Raw genomic sequence first — 20,928 nt, forward strand, 5'->3', positions numbered from 1 at the left:
ATAGCTCTAAAAGTAACTTTAGAGGTAGTAAAAGTGAATGTGGTCAGTTAAACTTCACGAAGGTCCTAAAGAATGTGTGAGAATTGGGAGTCCAAATTTTGACAAGCTTACAAATAAAAAAATGAGCAACAGCTAGAAAGATTGCTGGCTGTTGCTCCCTTTTTTTATTTGTAAGCTTTTCAAAAATGTGTCTCTTAGATGCAGAATTATCTGGGAATGGCAGTGGACAGTGATCTCCTGTTGTATTTCTGAAAGCACAAGTTAAAACTTGTTTTGGTTTGTTACAGGATATCCTACTCATAAATGTAGTCATTGAACAAATGATCTGTGACACGGACCCTGAGCTTGGGGGTGCTGTTCAGTTAATGGGGCTCTTGCGTACTCTAATCGATCCTGAGAACATGTTGGCCACAGCTAATGTAAGAAAATGGAAAGGGGTAAAGAAACTTTACTGTCTAAGAAACATGTTGAACACAGTCTGCTTTTCTTTTGGCACATTTTTGTCTCCTCTGTGCTATTCATATAATGCATGGTGATGTCACATTTCTGACAATTACACTTTGAAGTATGTTTGTTTCTTTACTAGAACATATCCATCCCTCATATGTTAAGTTAGAATGGTAGTGTCCTTTCTTAAGCATGGCACACAGAGCAAGATGACAGTGTATTTTGTTTGCTCTTGCATGTGTCTTTGTATATACATAAAGCTTCCATCATTACATCCTGTTTTGTATTGAGTGCAAATGCTACCTTGTAGTAGAAATATTGCAGGTGCTTGATGGATGTGTTTGCTGGCCAGCTGAAAGTATTGGTGTCTTCTGCTCTGGTGACTGCTGCTGAGAACATTGAAAGGCATCATGTAACTTCCATATATGGATGGGTGGGGGCAAGCATGACACCATTTGCTGCAAATAAGGGGTTACACGACAGGTGGGAGCCTGTGACTGTGAAGTCAAAATATAGTGTACTACATTCCAGTGAACAGAAGAAACAGTTCAGGATTTAATTTAAAGGCCCATGTTCTCACTCAAGGTGAGAAGCTTACTAGCCTGGCAAATCGCAATCTTTCAGTCTGCTACATCAGAAGATTGCTGAGGCAGAGAGTAAAGGGAATGGTATAGATTCCCATGGCATGAACTGGGAAGAATGTAAATAAACTATATTCCAGAAATTTTCTAATGGCTGGGTCAGCATTGTCAATGATGTATGCATGAATATGGTAGCATCAAATATTACCATATAGGATTTAATGGGATCTCCCCTTCTTTCTTGCCCCCTGGCCTCTACAGATCTCAGAAGGATCCCTTAACTCTCTGTAGCAGACTTTGGGGGCCATGTGGTGAATAGAGGGGAATCTATTGCCAGTGGTCTCCATTCTGATAGCAGACAGACACTTGAATACTTTATCACCAGTTACAAAAAAATTAAAATCTGCCTTTCATTATACATTTCTCAAGTCAGGTTACAGCATATTTCAAAGCCACAAATAAACAGTTTTGAGCTGAAGACAAAATACATATTTCAGTTCAGCAGCAGCCACATCCTCAAGAGCCATTTAAGTCTTTAAAAAAACAAATCATGTTTGTCTGGTGCTTTAAATTCCATGAAAACAGAAAAAGGAAAGGAATTCCAAACCTGAGTTACTGCTGGATTTCTAGTTGCCACAAGAGTGTTCAGATTTTACATAAAGATAGTGTGATGTTCAGCAATTCTGGCTGTATGTTTTGCAGGCACTGAATTCAATATCATGTTTGTTTCACTTACAAGCTGCATGACTTCATGTGGTTTTACAATATTAGCCTGATATACTTAATATTTTATTTTTCAGAAAACTGAGAAAAGTGAATTTCTCAATTTTTTCTACAACCATTGTATGCATGTCCTCACAGCTCCACTCCTGGCCAATACATCGGAGGACAAAAATGACAAAGGTAAGATTGGATACTAGACTGGATTTTCTGCCTTGCCCTCCTTTATTTTACATTTTGTGCTAGGGATGTATGATTATGTTACTGAAGTCCGAGAGAGGACTTTTGCCTGCTGTGTTTTGCAAATTGATTGATTGTGCCAGGAACATGCATATTTTCATGCTCTGGGTTTATAAACCTGGACTATACTCTCATGCACAGAACAGTTATGAATGATTATGGTTTTGGTCATGCTTCAATGGTATTATGGTACTTAGCATTAGAAGCTTCACCCTCGGGGTTTTGCACTTTCCTTGACCTCTTTAATGCGGCCATAAGGCAGAAATTGCAGCGTTCTCTTTGATTTTCAGCTAATTCCATTTTCCTTATTACTTCCAAATATGAACAAACTGTAGTTAGTATTACCAGTGGCTTAGTTCAAGGTGTGCAACTTTGGCCCTTCAGATGATCAGACTGCAATATACAGTCTGTCAATATTGGCTGATGGGTCTTCTAAGCCAAATATATCAGGAATCCCACTGTTGATCGTGCCTCACTTGAGGAAACAAACTATGGCTTGCAAGCCTTTTTCCCCAGCTATAAACTAAGGATCTGTTGCTTTCAGATGTTCTTCTGACATTCCTAGACAGCACGGGGATGCTGACAGCGGTAGTCCAGCAACATCTGGAGAGCCACAAGTCTCCCACCCCTGCCTTAAACCATGGCTAATACTTAATTGCAATTCTGAGTTCAGGATACCAAAATAACAGGGACCACTTGGAAATGAAAATAAAAATAGGTTTCTTTTGCCTTCACTGTAGCAGGTGTAGTTTGGCTTGTTTACATATGTTATATTGTGGTTCAGAATTTCATTTAAATGCAGATAAAATACTGTTGTACAATTTCAGATTTCACAGGTTCTCCTTTTCTCCTACTTCCACATACTTGTGCACGTCCTTTTAACCCTGGCTTTTGGATTCCTTCATTGCCCACACTATGTACCTGAAATTGACTCAGAAACAGTAATAACAGTCAAAAGTAGCAATGTAGTGCTCTGTCTCAGTAGAACATGGTACCTTTTTTAAAACTGTAAATCAAAACTTCGCACATTTTAGCACCCATTTTTATCACTTACAATATTTTTGGAAAATGCCTATTTTTTTTAGCTCTTTCACAAAAATTACAGAAAGCTAAGGGACTTGCTTCAATGTATGTCTTGAAAAATGTTTTGTGTACATGGTTTGTGTACTCTTCCTGTTTCTTAATTTAGGGGGTTCGCAATAAGATTTTTTTAGCTGGAAATAACAATGATAGTATTTTAGTAGAGTAATAAAGTACCCCTGGAGTAATTCCATAATGCTGGTGTAGGGTTTTGTTTTGTTTTGTTTTTCATTCATGTGGATAAGAATTAAATATAATTTCAGTAGTCTCTGAGATTGAAAGTTTTTGTAATTAGAACAAAACAGAATGAAATGTCTGCATTTTAATATTTTACAAACCTCTTCATGTCCATGGGGCCAACTTGCATGTCTGCATTTGTTTGACACCCGCTTTTAGTGGTTCATCCTGTGCTGTTTTTAAACACAGCTGTAAAGAATGGTGTCAGAGACAAAAATGGGTGGGCCTCGGATGCTGTTCACCACAAACTGGTGGATAAGCTAGAATGTGTATCTCTTTACCTGTAACATGTTGTGTGTGCCACAGTAGCCAACCAGGCACCTTATGATACTAAATCTTTTTACTTTTTATAAGATGCGGTAGTTGGGAGCAACAAGAGTAATACCATTTGTCCAGGTATGTAGAGGTTTTTGTGTGTAACTTGCTTCTGGGATTTGGGGCTGGGCAGGGGGTTAATTGAAATGTAATAGATAGATAGAAGCAGGCTTTACTTAAAAAAAAATCTTAGTTACGTTTCCATATATCCTAGCCAATGGGGGCAGAGACTTAAATATCATAAGTGCCACTAGCTGAAATATTATAGTAGTAGCCTAGTTTTATACATGATGACTTTTTGAGTAGACTCTTTGGGAGATAGAGATCAAGTACCCATGGCCGGCAGCCTTTTGGAGGCCATTTAAAAATGGTTGTTCTGCTTGTTGAGGGAAGTGGAACTGTATGCTGCATTTGAATGGGGAACCAGTAGCATAAGAGGGTGCTGGATACCTCAGTACGCAAGTGTAAAAATAGTACAGGAGTTATGTCCACATAATGCCCCAAAAGGAATTGCAATACATTATTTGACACTCCTCCAGCTTGCATCATTGCACACTGTGGTATGTACCATTACATCAGCTAGAACAGAATCCTATTCTTCTTCCCAAATGGCAAGTTAAAACCAAGAGCTGGTGAGATTACCAGTCATATTTTGTCATTTTTTTTAAAACAAGGAAGGGTCAGGATTAAAGAGCCCGTAGGAATTGACAGCATGTGCCAGAAGAGTCCTAAACCCGGTGATGTCACGCACTAGGAAGGGCAGTGGTGTTTTGGGCGGAGCACCACAAAAAGGGACATAACCTATCCAAAGTGGTCCTCAGAACAGAGTAATTCCAGAATTGAACCAGTATCATGTATAACCACTAAATAATTTTAATTCATATAGCCTGGTCTGTTTCTGTGATGCTTCTTTCATATGATGAAACTGCAAGAGTTAGTGTTTCCTTGGCAGTTTTTTGGCACACTTCAAGTCTTCTGAAAAACTTAGATTTACCACTTCCCAAAGCATTGGAGGCACAATTCCATCACCTTAAAATTGGAAAATTAAATTCTGAGCTCATAGCAGAAAGTTTGGATGATATTCAGACATCAAATTCACTGATTCGCCAAACTTGGATGCATTCATATACCTGTATAAATACTTACTTTGTCACACCACATTTGTGATGTCTGAACATGATAAACTGTGATTTGAGCAGTTCCTCAAGAGCAGGATCTTGCATAGCTCGTTCTTAGTCCTCCTTGGGGTGAAGGACCAGACAATGTGACGTTCTCCAGAATTGGGATCACATCCTATTCTGGACAGTATTATACTCATTTTGCCAGCATCTGTGAAGATGCCAGCCATAGATGCTGGTGCAATATCAGGAATAAACTCTTCCAGAATGTGGCCACATAGCTTGAAAACCCCACAAAAAACTATCTTCTGGTTACTTTGGCCAGGAATGTCTTTGCCCAGCTTCAGTTGCTGAGCCCTGTGCATCTCTTCCTAGTGGAAAGCCAATCTATCTGCAGCAATTCACATTTTTCACACCTTAAATACCTCCTGTTTATATGTTTCCCTTCCATTGGCAGGCTAAAACATATTTATTTAGACGGGCTTTTAAAAATCTTCAAAGAACAGGGTGGAAGTGTTGTACTGTTTTAATTGCATTGTTTTTAAGCACTTTTATTGGTTTAAACTGCATTTTATTCTTTTTATGAAGGATTTATTTTAATATTGTAATAGTTTAATTCTATTTTAATGCTCACTTTTGTGTATTTAATTGTATTGTTCTTTTCAGTTGTAAGACGCTTTGAGTCCCAATTTTGTTGGGGAAAGCAGAATAATCATAATCATAATCATATACTCAATGTAGAACTGACTTTTGAAAGTGCTAAAAAACTACAGTGATCCCTCCATATTTGCAGCTTTGATATTTGTGGATTTGATTATTCACGGATTTGATTAATATGTTCTCTCTAGGAATATCTAGGCCCTCCAGTGCAACTCTATGGTCAACTTTAACCAAAAGTTGCACTGAAGGACCTAGAGATTCCCAGAGACAATACTCTACTGGGCATTTGTAGCTCTTCCAGTGCAGTTCTATGGTCCGTGTCTGTCGGACGTTAGCCACAGAGTTGTACTGGAGGACCTAGAGATTCCTAGAGAGGTGTCCTCTCAGGTAAAAACAGTGTTTTTGTTATTTGCGGTTTTTCCATATTCACGGGGGTCTTGTGCCCCTAACCCTAGCGAATATGGAGAGACAACTGTACATACAGTGCAAAATGCAGTGACCAAACTCTTATCAAGTGTGCACTTTAGAGACTCCATGTTACTACTGGTCTTGTACCAATTTCCAGTTTGCCTCTGAACACAATCCAAAATGCTCCCAAATAAAAATGTCCTGAAGTGGAACTCTTTTCAAAGGAATACTTGGGTGGCTCTTGATGGGCAGCTCAGACTGTACTGTTTCATATGGCCTTTACCCTTGAAAACAGGGATGGCTTTTCTGATTGTTTTGACTGGGTGCCTTTTTTAAACAAAGTTAAAAGTTGTCCATATTCAAATAATATTTGGATTGTTTCTATGTGTTTGTGTTTGCTTGGAGAGCCCGGGGGGTCGGGGCTAGCATGTGCAGGCATCTCCCAGACCTCCCCTCCCCCAAAAATATATTTTGGTGGGGCAAGCACATTTGGAGCCAGCAGGTTTTGGGGAACTTTCTGCCTTTGAGAGGAAATATGTGGTTCCTGTATTATTGCCAAGTGTGTTGTGATTTTAATTAGGTTTGTAATTATGTTAGCAATCTACTTCAAAATGAGAGAATGTATAAAACTGTTTTTCAGAATACATATTTTTATAATAAAAATGCCTGGAATCCCAGGTAATGGCTTGAGAATCCTGCCCTAAAGAAAAGGTTTATCTGAGGGTTCCAGCTTTCTTGACAGCATGTTAGCTTTGGGGAAAGCCTGGCTGATATTTCTTTATTAGTCATGGGTGTTTGTAGAGCATTCCTCGTTTCTTTGTACCTGAGTTTTGTTTATTTTTGCAGACAACTACCAAACAGCACAGCTGCTTGCCTTAATTTTGGAGCTGCTCACCTTTTGTGTGGAACACCACACATATCACATCAAGAACTATATTATGAACAAGGACTTGCTGAGAAGAGTTTTGGTCTTGATGAATTCAAAACACACCTTTTTGGCACTTTGTAAGTAGCAGGTCAGAGGTACTCAAGACATGTGCATTTGCTTTTTTGTAGCTTGTTGAAGCCATTTTGAACAAACAAAAGGAAGAAGGTAGTGTACTTGGTATTCTTACGTATGCTGCAGTCTGGAAACACAGGAAAGTCTCAGAATTGAGTATTTTGTGCTCCCTGATAATTTCTCCATCTCTTTTTGCTAAAGGCTAGTTTTTTGATGGGCCTTCTTTAACCTACTGGTAGTTCCTTAAACCTTCAGAAGGTTTGTACTGCAGCTCCCAAAATTCATACCTTGTGACCATGGTGGCTAGTGATGATGGGAGTTGTAGTCCAAAGTATATGGAGGATTACAGGTCTGTGAAGGCTGTTGTAAACTTCATCATTTGAGAGAAAGAGAGACTGAAAAAGGTGCAAGCAATGCCTGGTGCCTCAGGAACCAATAAAGGTGTTGAGTTAAATTTATTTATTATTAAGATTAAAATGCTTCAGGCTCATCTAGAGCCATCTAGAATGTAGAAGGAGTAGAGGTTATTCTGACAATGTACATTGTACAATGTATTAGGGAAAGTGTAGCAGTGTTCTAAAAGGAAAAATGCAAAATAGTTTGCTTTCTCTGGATTAGAGGTTTCATCCCAATTTGGATTGTCAGAATTAAGTTCTTGGTCATCATATTGATCATATTGGTGACTCTTGGTTAAGATACTTTAATACAACCTTTTTGTAGCTGTGCATAAAACTGATTCCTTCCTTTCAGATTATATCAATAGTCAAATGCAAATAATGGCAGGTAGTTAACTAAATATGAACTTTTCAGTATTAAAATTTGATTTTTAAAATGTTTCTTAACATTATAGGTGCTCTTCGTTTCATGAGGAGGATAATTGGCCTAAAGGATGAGTTTTATAACCGTTATATCACCAAAGGAAATTTATTTGAGCCAGTAATAAATGCTCTTTTGGATAATGGAACCAGGTACAATCTCTTGAATTCGGCAGTGATTGAACTTTTTGAGTTCATCAGAGTGGTAAGTTTTGTTATAGTGGCATTCAGTTTCATCTTGTAAAAGAGCCATTTTAGGAATATCTGGACTTGACATCTTAATACTAAATGCATGAATGTACCACATGTATAAGAAGCAAAATAGAAAAGAAAAACGGCACAGTAATAACAGGAATCTTTCCTCAAGATTAGCCAACACACCTTGAACGCAAGGACATTTCCCATCTAATTTGTACATTTACTAGGAAAGAAATATTATGTTTGTTTGTACCAGAAGCCTACTATCTTCCCAGTATGCTCTGATGGGTTGCTCCTGATTCTGATTCCAGGTCATCCAGGGATTAGCTTTCTTTAGTTCACAAAATTAAAATAAATACAAAATGGAAGAGACAATACATTCATCAACAAAAACTATTAAGCAGAACCAGTTACAATATATCCATAAAACCATTTGATGAAAAAAAAACAGGTGGGTGATGTCCTGGAAAACCTAAGCACAATGCAGACACACAAGGGGACCATTCACACTACAGAATTACAGCAGTTACTCCACTTTAGCTGCCATGATTCTGTTTTGTGGAATCCTGGGATTTGCAGTTCAAGGAAGGGGCATTTAGAATTCTCAGCCAGAGAACCCTCTGTGACCATGGGCAAATCACACACTCTCATCCTAAGAGGAAAACAATGCCAAATCTCCTCTGAATAAATCTTGTAAAGAATATCCGGTTTCTGGAAGTCAGGGTTGACTCGAAGGCACATAGCAGCAACAACAAACTCTTTACCTTCAGAAATGTTAGTCTAAGGCCTGTTACAGACAGGCCAAAATAAAGCTGCTTCGAGTCACTTTGGAGGCATGGTATTTCAATGATGCATGTGTCCTAAGAGCCCAAAAGCCGCACCAAAGCCACGCTCCAGTCCTAAGGACTGGAATGCAGCTTTGGTGTGGCTTTTGGAGTCTTAGGACTCATGCATCATTGAAATACCATACCTCCAAAGTGACTCAAAGCAGCTTTATTTTGGCCTGTCTGTAACAGGCCTAAGTCACAAACTGTGGGCTGCCTCCAATGTTTGCCATGTAGCCATGGGATGTCCTCATTCCATCACTCACTTCAGCAGAAAATAGTGATCTCAGAAGCTAGGGATTAACGTTGTTTCCCCATATTTCTTGACAACTGAACTATTTGGAAAGTAGGTGTGGTCCCAATACTTAGATGGGGTGTGTAGAAAGTATCCGAGGACTACAGGTTGTGCACCCTTGCGTAAACATTTTCAGCCTTTTTACTAAGGTCCAAAACACCCTTCAGAAACAATGCAGTTTGAGACCACTTTAACTGCCCTGGCGCAGTGTGAGGAAATCCTGCGATTTGTAGTTTTGTGAGATCTTTAGCCTTCCTTGTTAGAAGGCTCTGGTGCCACAATAAACTACAATTCCCACGGTTCCCTAGCACTGAGCCAGGGCAGTTAAAGCGGCCTCAAACTGGATTATTTCTGCAGTGTGTTTTGCACTTAAGGTTCTTCTGTGTCCCTGTGACTGTTACTTCAAAAATATGTAAGAGAGTGTGAGTGTGTGTGTGTCCGTCCGTCCGTCTGCCTGTCCATCCCTTCAAATTCTATGTATGTTCAGACAGGTTGTTGCTTGAAGACATGGTTTCTAAATTAGCAGATTCTTTCTTTATGTACATTTGAGACTTAAATTGTTTTGCTGTAAGGGAAAGGTTATTCTCTAACTTGTCTAGTGAGAGCCTCCTGTTGATGTTTCCAATCTTCTTCTGCTAAGTAACTTTAAATTTTGTTTTGCCTTAACACAGGAAGATATCAAGTCACTTACTGCCCATATAGTTGAAAACTTTTATAAGGCACTTGAATCCATTGAATATGTTCAGACATTCAAAGGATTGAAGACAAAATACGAGCAAGAGAAAGACAGACAAAGCCAGAAATTGAACAGGTACACTCCCTGAAGCTAAATGTAAATCTGTAACAATCATTGAATGGGCTTTGCTTTGGCTTCCTGTGTGGTATTACTGTCTTGTTTGTCCTGTTAGTAATATTGTGGCGTTCATCTTTCTTTCTTGCAGAAAATTCTTGGTACTTAGCAAAAGTGTGTGTGTGTTTTTAATTATCTCAGGCATTTCTGTGTTTAATCCATTTCTCTCTCCAACATCAAAGGTTTCTGAATCTTGAAGCTTTTTTCCTTGCTTGTTTTGAAAACAGAAGACGAGGAAACTAGATTTGTGCTACAACCACAAGAAAAATGTTTTTAATACTAATTGGATAAGCATATCATTGTTCTATTAGAGTGCACCCGTGCTAACCATAGGCTTGACATCTGCAGTTTGAGCCTCTGTAGACAGCAAGCCCTGGCTTTTTCAGTGGGTGTGCACGCACACAGCAGCGCACACCCATTGAAAAGAATGGGACTTAAGGTCCCGCATTTTTCCCTATTTTTCACAGGGGGGTTCCAGAACAGATCCCCCATGGATAGCAAGGCCACACTGTGCTTTGTCAGATATCCTGGGGACTGGTTAGCTGAAGGATGGTGGACAAATAATGTAATATTCCAAAGATGAAGATGAAACCTGTATTCTGTCTCTTATGAATTCTCATGTTGGGATTTATGTCATGGTGCATGAGAGTAGATGAGCCAGTGTGATGACTCTGGAGATCAAAGTTCAAATCCTTCTCAGCTGTGGAAACCCATTAGGTGACCTTAGGCAAGTCACACTCTTTCAGCTTCAGAGGAGGGCAAAGGTAAACCCTCTCCGAACAATTCTTGCCAAGAAAGCCTTGTGATAGGGTTGCCATAAGAAGGAAAGGACTTGAACTGGAGTGTGTCCAAAGGAGGGTGACTAAAACGGTGAAGGGTCTGGAAACCATGTAGGGAGCTGGGGGATGTTTAGCCTGGAGAAGAGAAGGTTAAGAGGTGATATGATAACCCTGTTTAACTATTTGAAGGGATGTCATATTGAGGAGGAAACAAGCTTGTTTTCTGCTGCTCCAGAGAACAGGACCCGGAATAATGGATGCAAGCTCCAGGAAAAGAGATTCCACCTCAACATTAGGAGGAACTTCCTGACAGTAAGGGCTGTTGGACAGTGGAACACACTCCCTCAGAGAGTGGTAGGGTCTCCTTCCTTGGAGGTCTTTAAACAGAGGCCGGATGGCCATCTGTTGGGATGCTTTGACTGAGAGTTCCTGCATGGCAGAATGGGGTTGGAGTGGACAGCCCTTGTGGTCTCTTCCAACTCTACGATTCTATGATTCTGTGAAGGCACATAACAAGAACAGTAATCATGAGAGCAGATATTAGTTCAGCCAACTGGTACACTACTGAAGAGTTGCCCCAAACTGAAATAATAGAAGATTATGGAAGATTACTTTTTTGCTGTTTGCTATCTGAATGGCTTGGCATTCGGAAAAAATCCCTATTCATATGCATGTATTTGGTTTTTCTCACATTATATATAGCATATTTAATGAAAACAGTAATAAACCTCCATTCATGATCATTAGAGCACCTCTGTTGTCACCTTTATTTTACAGACATTTTAATTTAGGTCTGTAGAATCCAGCTCAGTCTTTTACTTCCTTAGATACTTGGGTATTCCACCTACAGGCATAAATGTTGGCCAGTATACTACATCAGTAACTTAGTTACCAGTAAGTGTATTTTAACTCCATAAGGAGAAGGAGGCCCATTGTACTGGCAATCAGAACATGAGCGAATGGCCTTTCTTTCATGTTTAGGAGAGTTGGGCCAGGAGAGATGCCTTAGTTAAATATACTAAGGTCCAAAACACACTGCAGAAATAATCCAGTTTGAGGCCACTTTAACTGTAATGGCTCATTGCTAGGGAATTATGGGAACTGTAGTTTTGGGAGACATTTAGCATTTTCTGTCAGAGCTCTGATGCCACAATAACCTACAATTCCCAGGATTCCCTAGCACTGAGCCAAGGCAGTTAAAGCAGTCTCAAACTTCACAATTTGGCTCACCTGGATCCAGACTATTTCTGCAGTGTGTTTTGGACCTAAGTATCTGGGGAGTGGATGGAAAAGATAGCAGAAGGGGATCACTTTGACAGCCAGAATGAAGAATATTCTTAGTCATTTAAATCTTAATTGTGCCTAGGTGGATTTCCAATAAACTGTCTATCTGGATTTGATATGGGAAGCCCAGACTCACTTTAAAGGAAGGTTTCCCATGTCTCTATTTGGCTCCTAGGAATAGGGGCAAGTGTATGCTTTATCCCATGTGTGACTGTAAGATCTGTAAAGGAAGACCAAAATACAGGCGTCATCAGTGAATAAATACTGTCAGGATTGCTCATTGCTAATACAACTGTATTGTATTAACAAAATATGGTCTGGCTTTGATAGTTTCTGTCACTATTGCCATTTCAAATTTTTTAAACTTGGCTGTATTTTACAGTGTCCCATCTATACTGCGTAGCAACAGGTTTCGCAGAGATGCAAGAACCTTGGAGGATGATGAGGAAATGTGGTTCAATGAAGATGAAGAGGAGGAGGGTGAAGCCATTGTACCCCCTGGAGAGAAATCCAAGGCAGAGGACGATTTTCCAGAGAGTTATGAAAAATTCATGGAAACAAAAAAAGGTATTTACCCTTTTTCTTTTTTAATGTAATGAGATTTTGCAAAATCACCACCAAAGCAGAATTTTAAGAACCACTGACAATCCCAAACATTGGGAAAGTTTCCAGCAGCCATAACTGGAAATTAAAAAAGCAGAATCAATTCAGGCAATTGGCCAAACTGAAAATCACATCCCAGTAGCTGGGATTTCCAGTGTTGGGGCAGACCAGGCTCTTTCAGATTCTTCCTTGGCCTCTATCTCCTCTTTTGGGAGGGATGCAGTATCCAGGCCAAGCTTTTAACTCCTCTCTGCTCACAAAGCAAGTTAGCATGTGATGAGGCTTTTTAAATATTTTCCCTTCTCATTATGTACTGTTTCTGATTATTCTCCTTTTGCTATGTCAGTCTGTATACTATCCAGCCCAGCAGAGAGAGCAACATTGGTATACTGTTAAAAATTTCTTCTGATGAGTGTTATGATAAGACAAATGAAGAAATTTGGAAACCTTTCTTGAAATACTGTAAGAACAGATGGTCAAAATCTATATAAAGATAAGAAGTTAGCACATATTTTGGATAACATGAAAGATCAAGGGTGTATTTGCGTACATTAAGCATTATGTGTGTTATTTCTTTTTCTTAAATCCTTAATATTATGGCTATTTTTTACAATCATAAGATATAGATAATGAATCAATCTATAGAATAATGGCTGGGAAATAAACTGTAAAAGAAACAAGACATAAGAAGAGTAAGAAAGTTAGAAAGCTATAATTTCTTTACCAGAATGAAGTGAATATACGGAAAGTTATGTCTTTAAAGGAATTCTGTACATATACTGTACTAGCAAGAAAATTAGTTATCAGTGTGAGATGAGGGCTATACAAAAACAGGAATAGAGGAATATGATACCAATAAGCTGCCTAGAAATAAAGGAAGGAATATCCAGGGGAAACAGTAGGGAGGAGGGGAATGGGGAAACAAGAGAATGGAGAAAGAAATATGTGAAGCTATGTTTTTATGTAATTTTCTTTGTTACACGGTTTGTATATGGAATGTAATTATGAAATAAAATATTTTAATAATAATTTTAAAAAATAAAAAATTCTTCTGGATGGTATGCAGAAGTATTCAGACCTAGCATTTGATGGTATTCAGTAGTTTCTGGGTCTACTTAAAGCTCTTTTCGTTGGTTTACACTCAAACATGCTCCCGTACCAGTGGTCCATAACACATTAAACAGATTTGAAGTCGTCTGCTCTTTTTCTTATCTGTTCCTTCACATAAATGTGCTGTTCATGTCTCCTTCTCTAAACTTATCCGTGGTTCAAAATTCGTGATGGTCTTACTTTGGGAAAGCAATTATATTTTTAAATGTCAGATTATGGTCTACTAGAGAAGGAAGGAATGGTTCAAGGAAGAGGGTTTGGTTGGGGTCTGGCTGGTTCCTCCATACACTTACCCATCTGCAAAATATCGGAATGGAGAGGGATTAAACACCAACAAAATTAGGCAGCATGACTTGTATGATGTTACTGTCTTTCAGGCCTTCCTGTTTGTGTAAACTGTAGCAGTCATGTAAACCAGTTCAACTCAAAGTGATATTTTTGGACCAGTAATGGTCCCCGAGCCATTGGCTACTGATCCCTGGAATTTCCAGGAAGGAAGGAATCAGTTGTCTATGCCTAGCATGTTAGGAAAAATTTATTGCGTCCCTTTATCAAATAGTCTGAGAAGCAGTGATCATTTGAATGCTGGACTTTGCAAAGACACTGCATTAGTAGACTGAGCCCTAGAGGTGCTAATATGGGAAAGAGCTGCACCATGAAAAGGCCTGGTTTTCTTATGTTTGGTATAATATGCTTTTGGGAACTCGCCCGGCCAACAATGCTAGCAGAAACTGAATCATGTAAGTAGCCATTATTTCTCCTAGCTGAAGTGTCCCTTTAGTAAGAACACAGATCCAAGTGATACTGTGTATCTTTACTTTTATCAATCACTTATTTTATATGCTTTGCTAAACTTCAAAATCTTCTTGTTTTCCTCATTAGCAAAAGAGAGTGAAGATAAAGAGAATCTCCCTAAAAGGACTTCAGCGGGTGGCTTCAAATTCACTTTTTCCCATTCTGCCAGTGCAACTAATGGAGCAAATAGTACAAACAGTAAATCTGTAGCAGCTCAGACATCGCCAGCAAGTTCAAATGGTTCCTCTTCTAAGAATGCCAATTTGACTGCAGCAGTCACAGCCACGAAGGTGAGAGGTTCATGAAAGCAAGGGTGAAGCATGATAAAAACCACAGTGTAATGGTGGGGAAGCACATTACAAGCATCCATCAATTTTGAATGAGCCCTTAGTCAGAAAATTTGTAAAGTAAAGCTGGTGGAGAAGCATAGTAGGGCTTTTCTCTGTGGTGTAGTCTTCCCATTTGGTGTCATTCTCCAACTTGCAGTACCCAGAAGCTTGCAAGAATTGAATAAATATGACCAAACCTTTCTAATTAAGGCGAGCATGTTTTTTAAAAAATTTTGATAGTATGCTTTAAGAGTACATAAATTGTTTGTATGAGAGGGTTGCTAGTCTTTTGATAAGAGCAGGCAGAATAAAACATTTAAGACACAGTACTTACCCAGTATTAATATATGGCAGAGTCACACAAAGGAAGGTCTTGTTAGAGGTGTACAGAAAATCCTGATGTTGTATATATGAAATGGCTGCTTTTGTTAATTTAACAGCCTTGAACACTGAAGGCTGGATCTGATGCTGTTGTTTTCTTGTGCGTTGCTGCAACTTTTTTGTTTAGTCCTTGTTTAAACTATCCTTAAATCTGAGGCACATTTGTATTAATCTTTAGTAACTGTTGCTGATGATTGGTGTAAATGTTACTTGTCTCCCATGTGGGCCAGTCTTGCTTGGGGTAAATTAAGCCTGTATATGAAAGAACGATTTCTTAAAATATATGACAAATCCCTGTAGAGGATCATAACCAAAGGTCCATCTAGCCCAGCATCTTGCATCGTAGTGGCCAGCCAGAAGGTTTCCTTTCTTGTTTTTCTTCTGCAGCCTGTAATATCCATGTAGTCATATAATTTAATGGTACCTTCATCCTCTAATTTGTATAATCCCATTCTAAAGTAAGTGAGCTGTCATTGTAACCCCTTGTGTTACACGTCCCATAAAATAGGAACATACCATAGTCATCTCAAGGCTTTCTTGGGACTTGCATGGGAAGCAAATCATGTCTAATCCTCAGTTACTGAATTATGTTACATGCTTACTCTGCATGCCTTTTAATGACATGCTTGTAAAAAGGAAAATGTGAAAGCCTGTACATTCATTAAGTCAGAGGCTCCCTAATCTCTTTGTACCTGACACACATTTTGGGCAATCACAAAATGGCTGTTACAGGATACTAGCTAAGTCACAGAATGGTGGTATCACATACCAACTGAAAAAGGAAACACTCCTGAGGGATCCAGGGAAATTGAACAGAAATCTACCAATGTGCCCATATCAGATGGGTGGTGGAATAAACAGAGATGTGGTGTGTTTTTTTGGTAGAGATGGTGAAGCACTTGTGCATGCACAGAAAAATTAAACAAACCCAGATGGGTAGAGAGGTAGATACCACAGAGAAAATTAGCGCTGTATTCTTTACCTCTCACCTGTTGGGTCACTCTACTCTTCTCAGACTCCTTCACTTCCTTCCTCCCATGATCTACCATTTCCTATCTGTCTTTTTAACAGAGCAATTTAACTCTTGGATGCTTCACTTCTTAGCTGCTGACTTCTGTCCACAAAAGTCAGTTCAGAGGATATAGAACAGTGTTTCATCTACTTCCTCTTTCCTGTATGTTTTTTTCATTTCCTCTTTCAGCCCTGTGAATTTTGCCAACTCTGATAGCTCTCTTTCCATGAAAACCAAGATGGGGTGGTGGTTGTGCAGAGAGTTCATGCGAGAAGCACCAGCCTTAAATGGTTTCTAGTAGGCTTACAGAAACCTCAATAAATTATGCTGGAACAATACATGCATCATTTATTATTGATAGCTCAACTTGTATGGAATATTACATGTTTACTGTAATGATATATAAATTCCTGCCCCCTTTTCCCTCTGAAACATATCTACACCAAGCCCTGTAATGTGACAAGATGCTGTTTTCCCTTCATGCACTGCCATTAGGGTGACAGGTTACAACAGTTGTGTTCCTGAGAATTCTTTTTGAATGTAGGCTTTTTCTTTACCTTTAACAGGGAAGTTTAGTTGGCCTTGTGGATTATCCAGATGATGAGGAAGAGGATGAAGAGGAGGAAACATCCCCAAGAAAAAGACCTCGCCTTGGCTCTTAAAATAACTGAAACAGACTGTAACTGAGGGTGCTTAAATGCTGTGACTGAACTAAATAGTCTGACTCAGAAAGCTTTCTCCCTGGAAAATACATGAGAATACAAGGAGTAGCAAAAGAAACTCGACTAGAAGAGTTTAGTTCTGAGAACATCAGGCTTCCAAAGAATCTAATCTCTTTCTAGTCAACGAGTCTGCCATTCAGGCTGTTAAATATTAAACTGAGATGGCGGGTTAGTAATCAGCACCTCGAGGACAGCTTGCCAGCGAAAGGATCATCTCTGGTTCTGTGAAGGGATGGGGATGGGATAAGTAACTTTTTGATATTGCAGGGTTTGCCCAGTTTGTATTCAAGCTAGAAAAAAAATTGTAAGGCTTCAATTGCAAACCTAATAACCTAACTTTGTAATGGTGCTGTCCATTGTGGGGGGGTTTTAAGCAATCACCTCTTTTAAATGATTCATTTTCTTTCCATAAAAAGTTAGTTCAGGCCTTGGGGACCACTATTTGCACAGTCAGCCAAATTATAGAGGGTAGCACCCTGCTACGTAGTGCATGTTGAGTGGTAAATTTATTTTTCCCCTAGCTCTGTATTTTGGAAAGAAAAAAAAAATGGGTTCAAAATGGAAGATGAATAGAAGCTGTCTAGGAAAACCAATACCAAGAAACATTAGGTCTCAGTTTTTGTTTTCTTTTAAAGAAATCATCAACAAACCCTAGTACTTGAAACAGCATTTGAAATGCAACTACTAAAAATGTTTTATGGAAGTCAGTTTGACTGGAGTTACTCCCTGCTAGCTTCAGGAAACGTTTTCCTTGCACCATCTGCATTTAACATTTGCAAGAGTAACAGACAAGTGTTGGGAAATGCTGCCAGAAGGTTTTGAACCCTACTGATTTGGGGGTGTAGTAGTTTTTGACTAGTTACTGATTTGGAGGCAGAGTCAGCATGCAGCACCTTGGACCTAGAGGGTTTAGTACAAAGGCTGCTGCTAAACACATTCCATGTATTTAAGCAAATTTCAAAAAATACACCTAGATGAATTGATGGAGGCAACCATTTTGAGACCTTTTAATTTTTCATAGCAAGTGAACTGTAAATATTTTACCGTTAGTTTGGCCATATATGATCTGAGATCATGCAGAATACAAGAGGAAATTCCCAAAACTGCAAATTGTGTTAAAAGAGTGATTTGAACTATGAAACCAGCAGCAATCCATCATTATAAATCACTTTTCCGATGTGTTATGGGTCCATTTCTCCTGGAACAATTGCTGACAGTTTCCCCATTTTGGAGATTTTGTAGTTAATTTTAATTTTAGCTATTGTTTGCAAAGGATGGGCTGTCTGTGTAGATATGAAGTATAGTTTTTCCATGAAACAGAAGTTTATTTTGTATTGAGAAGAAAAACCACTGTACTTGTTTTACACCATTTGTATACATGTGGTAATATTAATGAACTGTAAAATTCAGGAATTAAAATGTGACCCTGTAATTCCATAATTATTGGTTTTGTTTGGTTTGTTGTAAATGGTAAGTTAATTCAGATTTTGAAACGTGGCCATTTTAGAGGATTTTAATAAGATAGTTATTTGTACAATTTAATCATTAAATGCCACTGAATCAAATCTGGCAGGGAAAAGAATAGCCTAGATTTGATTCAGCATGCTGTGATGATTGACAAGTAATGTGGCCTGAAGACCTTATCTCTGCCCTCTGGGGGCTCCAGGCAACCAAGAATGGGGCTTCCTTCTCATGTCAGCATTTGAAGGAGAGTGGGGAAACATTTTGGTGGGTTCAATGGAATTACTATGTAGACTTGCCACCATCATATATTCTCAGTCTGTATACTTAGCAGATCCTCCCTCCACTCTCACAAAGCTCATGTTTTCCCCCAAAACTATCATTTCTGTAAGAAAAGTGTGTACCATTGCCCTTCAGAAAGAAATGTCTGCCTCTGCTTTTTCATCAGTCACTGGAAAAAGACCCAAAGCACAATTGGGGCTCATCTTCTATTCTTTTCAAAGACTGTTGGAGCATTAAAATAGGTGCAGATTCATTCAGGAAAGCAAAAAAGAAAGAAAAAAAGTTGCTTTTTATAGTTTAATGTAAACAAAAGATAACACAACAGCCAATATTGGAACTATTGAAAAGCTGTGGAAGATGCACTTAGTTCGTCCCTTTCAAGTTACACACTCTTGCCTCGGGTGCATTTGTCCCCCCACTTCCCACCTCCTTCCCGGTTTGTAAGCTGGTTACTTTAAGCCACAGGACAGCCCACATTTAGAATGCCTGGGGCCCTTCAACTGATTTTTTTAAAGAGAAAAGATTGCATCTGCCAACATGTCTCAGTTAAATACTATTTTAATAAAAAGTTAAATGAAATGTGGCTGGCCTGTGTTTTTACTGTGTTCAAGATCTGAAGGTAGTTGTATTATCTCCAAAGCAGTGATGGAAGTCTGAATGATTCTGAATTGTGAGTAAAATACAGATATTGATCATTTCTTGGTATAATGGACCCAAAGAAAGTTAAAAGCTATTTCTGTAGAAGCAGATCTGGATTTCTAAAAGTGCAAACACTATGGGCTCATAGGTTTACTTTACACAGCTATCTTCTTTAATCACGTCACAGACGCAACTCGGCTTCTCTGTCTCCTAAGGTTGCTGTACAGCTGAATTTAAGTCTTGTTCAAGTTCTTCCACTGAATTCAGTGGAACCCAATGTCAACTGGTCTAGCTGTCTTCATGTCTGTAGGTACATGGACAGATTGCTTATCTGTCGCTGTTATTCTTCAACTAGGCATCTGTGAACTTACATACATGGTCTGTACACTTGTGCAAGTGCCAGAACTTTCTAAAAAACACCATCCTAGGTGTTAGCCTCACCTGCTCCCTAATGCACATATCCCAAAAGACTCAGGATCATAGTATGGTATGACAAAAGCAGAATGGGGAAATGGCACTTTGTGGAAGGTTGTATGAGTTCAAAGAACTACAACTGCAGGTAAGTAACCTATTCTTTGTAGTCTGTTACTCACACACATGAGTAGAATACCAAACAGTACTCACTGGTACAAGATGGGATGACAATTTAAAGTAGCTGAGAGCATGATGCAACCAAGCAATGCCTCATTCCTGAATCACATTGACGGTACGATTTGCTGAACAGGTGGCCACACTATATACTTCATGGAGCAAGACACTGGAGGAAAGCCATAGGTGCTACTATGGTTGGGATAGTAGCTCCTGTGGGAAACGTCTTAGGCAAGCCAAATTGTTGTCGCCATCCACTTAGAACCTTTGCTAGTACCCCTGAAGCAGATCTAGAACCTGGAAAATTTCCAAAGGATTTTTGTCCTATCGGCGAAGAACAACAAGGCCCTTCTGACACTGAGGAAGTGTAGGCATCTTTTCTTGTCACACAAAGGTTTAGGAAAGACAATGGAAAGGATAATGGGAGAAAGGTGGGATATAAATCCAATAAATAAATATAGATCAGAGTGAGGGCTGCCCTGTCTTTATAGAAAGAGGAAGAGGATGAGAGTTGAGGGTACCAACATAGACTTTAACACCCTTCCCTGTGTATGGGATACATCAGGATCACTCCGACCTTGCAGGAAGAAATCATTACCCCATTTCACAAGGGTGCAATAGAGCCATCAACCACCATCGTCAATGATGCCATTAAAGAGCCCAAGCTGAGCTAAATGCATGTCTCTGAACTTGGCCCGAGTGCTATAAGGGAGTGCTGCAGACCTTAAACCAAGCTACCAAGGGTGTTAGTACATAAATGGTCTTCACCTCACAGTCTCCTGCACATCTGGCAGATGTGATTTGTCCTGAGCACCAATGACCTGAAGGCATTGTTGATTGCCAATGTTTTTAAGCATGCCACCATGTTCCGGTAGGGGTGTCCCTATGACAAAGCAGACAACAAGAGTAGCTGAAGCAAGATTTTTCCTCCACAAATGGAGGACAAACAGAATCAAGAGGTCCCTAATGTCAAGCTGCAGCTATGGTGGAAGAAAGAGTACAGGGTCTTTTGGTGGGAATTGCCAGGGATCTGCACGGTACAAAAAATGGTGCTAACAGGCAGGGCACTTATGCGAAAGTTCCATCAATTGCTGGGCAGTTGCACAACAGGCCATGTGTGTGAGTCACAGACCACGAAGAAGAGGCTGATTTAGA

The 20,928-nt window shown here is 39.3% G+C and overlaps 1 protein-coding gene across 2 annotated transcripts in view; it reads left to right on the forward strand.

The window, feature by feature from the left end:
- PPP4R3B (protein phosphatase 4 regulatory subunit 3B) overlaps nucleotides 1-19,125 on the forward strand; it is a 42,905-nt gene extending 23,780 nt beyond the window's left edge. Inside the window, exons 8-16 of one of the 2 annotated variants that reach the window (XM_089528875.1) lie at nucleotides 288-437; nucleotides 1,829-1,931; nucleotides 3,660-3,701; nucleotides 6,653-6,811; nucleotides 7,657-7,826; nucleotides 9,610-9,749; nucleotides 12,234-12,418; nucleotides 14,447-14,649; nucleotides 16,648-19,125. In XM_089528875.1, coding sequence (XP_089385001.1) covers nucleotides 288-437; nucleotides 1,829-1,931; nucleotides 3,660-3,701; nucleotides 6,653-6,811; nucleotides 7,657-7,826; nucleotides 9,610-9,749; nucleotides 12,234-12,418; nucleotides 14,447-14,649; nucleotides 16,648-16,743 — 1,248 coding nt within the window. In that variant the 3' untranslated portion in view covers nucleotides 16,744-19,125. The remainder of the gene's footprint in view (nucleotides 1-287; nucleotides 438-1,828; nucleotides 1,932-3,659; nucleotides 3,702-6,652; nucleotides 6,812-7,656; nucleotides 7,827-9,609; nucleotides 9,750-12,233; nucleotides 12,419-14,446; nucleotides 14,650-16,647) is intronic. The other variant, XM_089528876.1, reaches the window with a different exon arrangement.
- The last annotated feature ends 1,803 nt before the right edge of the window (nucleotides 19,126-20,928 follow it).

Source organism: Sceloporus occidentalis, unplaced genomic scaffold (assembly GCF_023333645.1).
Source record: "Sceloporus occidentalis isolate IW3139 unplaced genomic scaffold, rSceOcc1.0.p SCAF_6, whole genome shotgun sequence".
Classification (NCBI taxonomy): domain Eukaryota; kingdom Metazoa; phylum Chordata; class Lepidosauria; order Squamata; family Phrynosomatidae; genus Sceloporus; species Sceloporus occidentalis.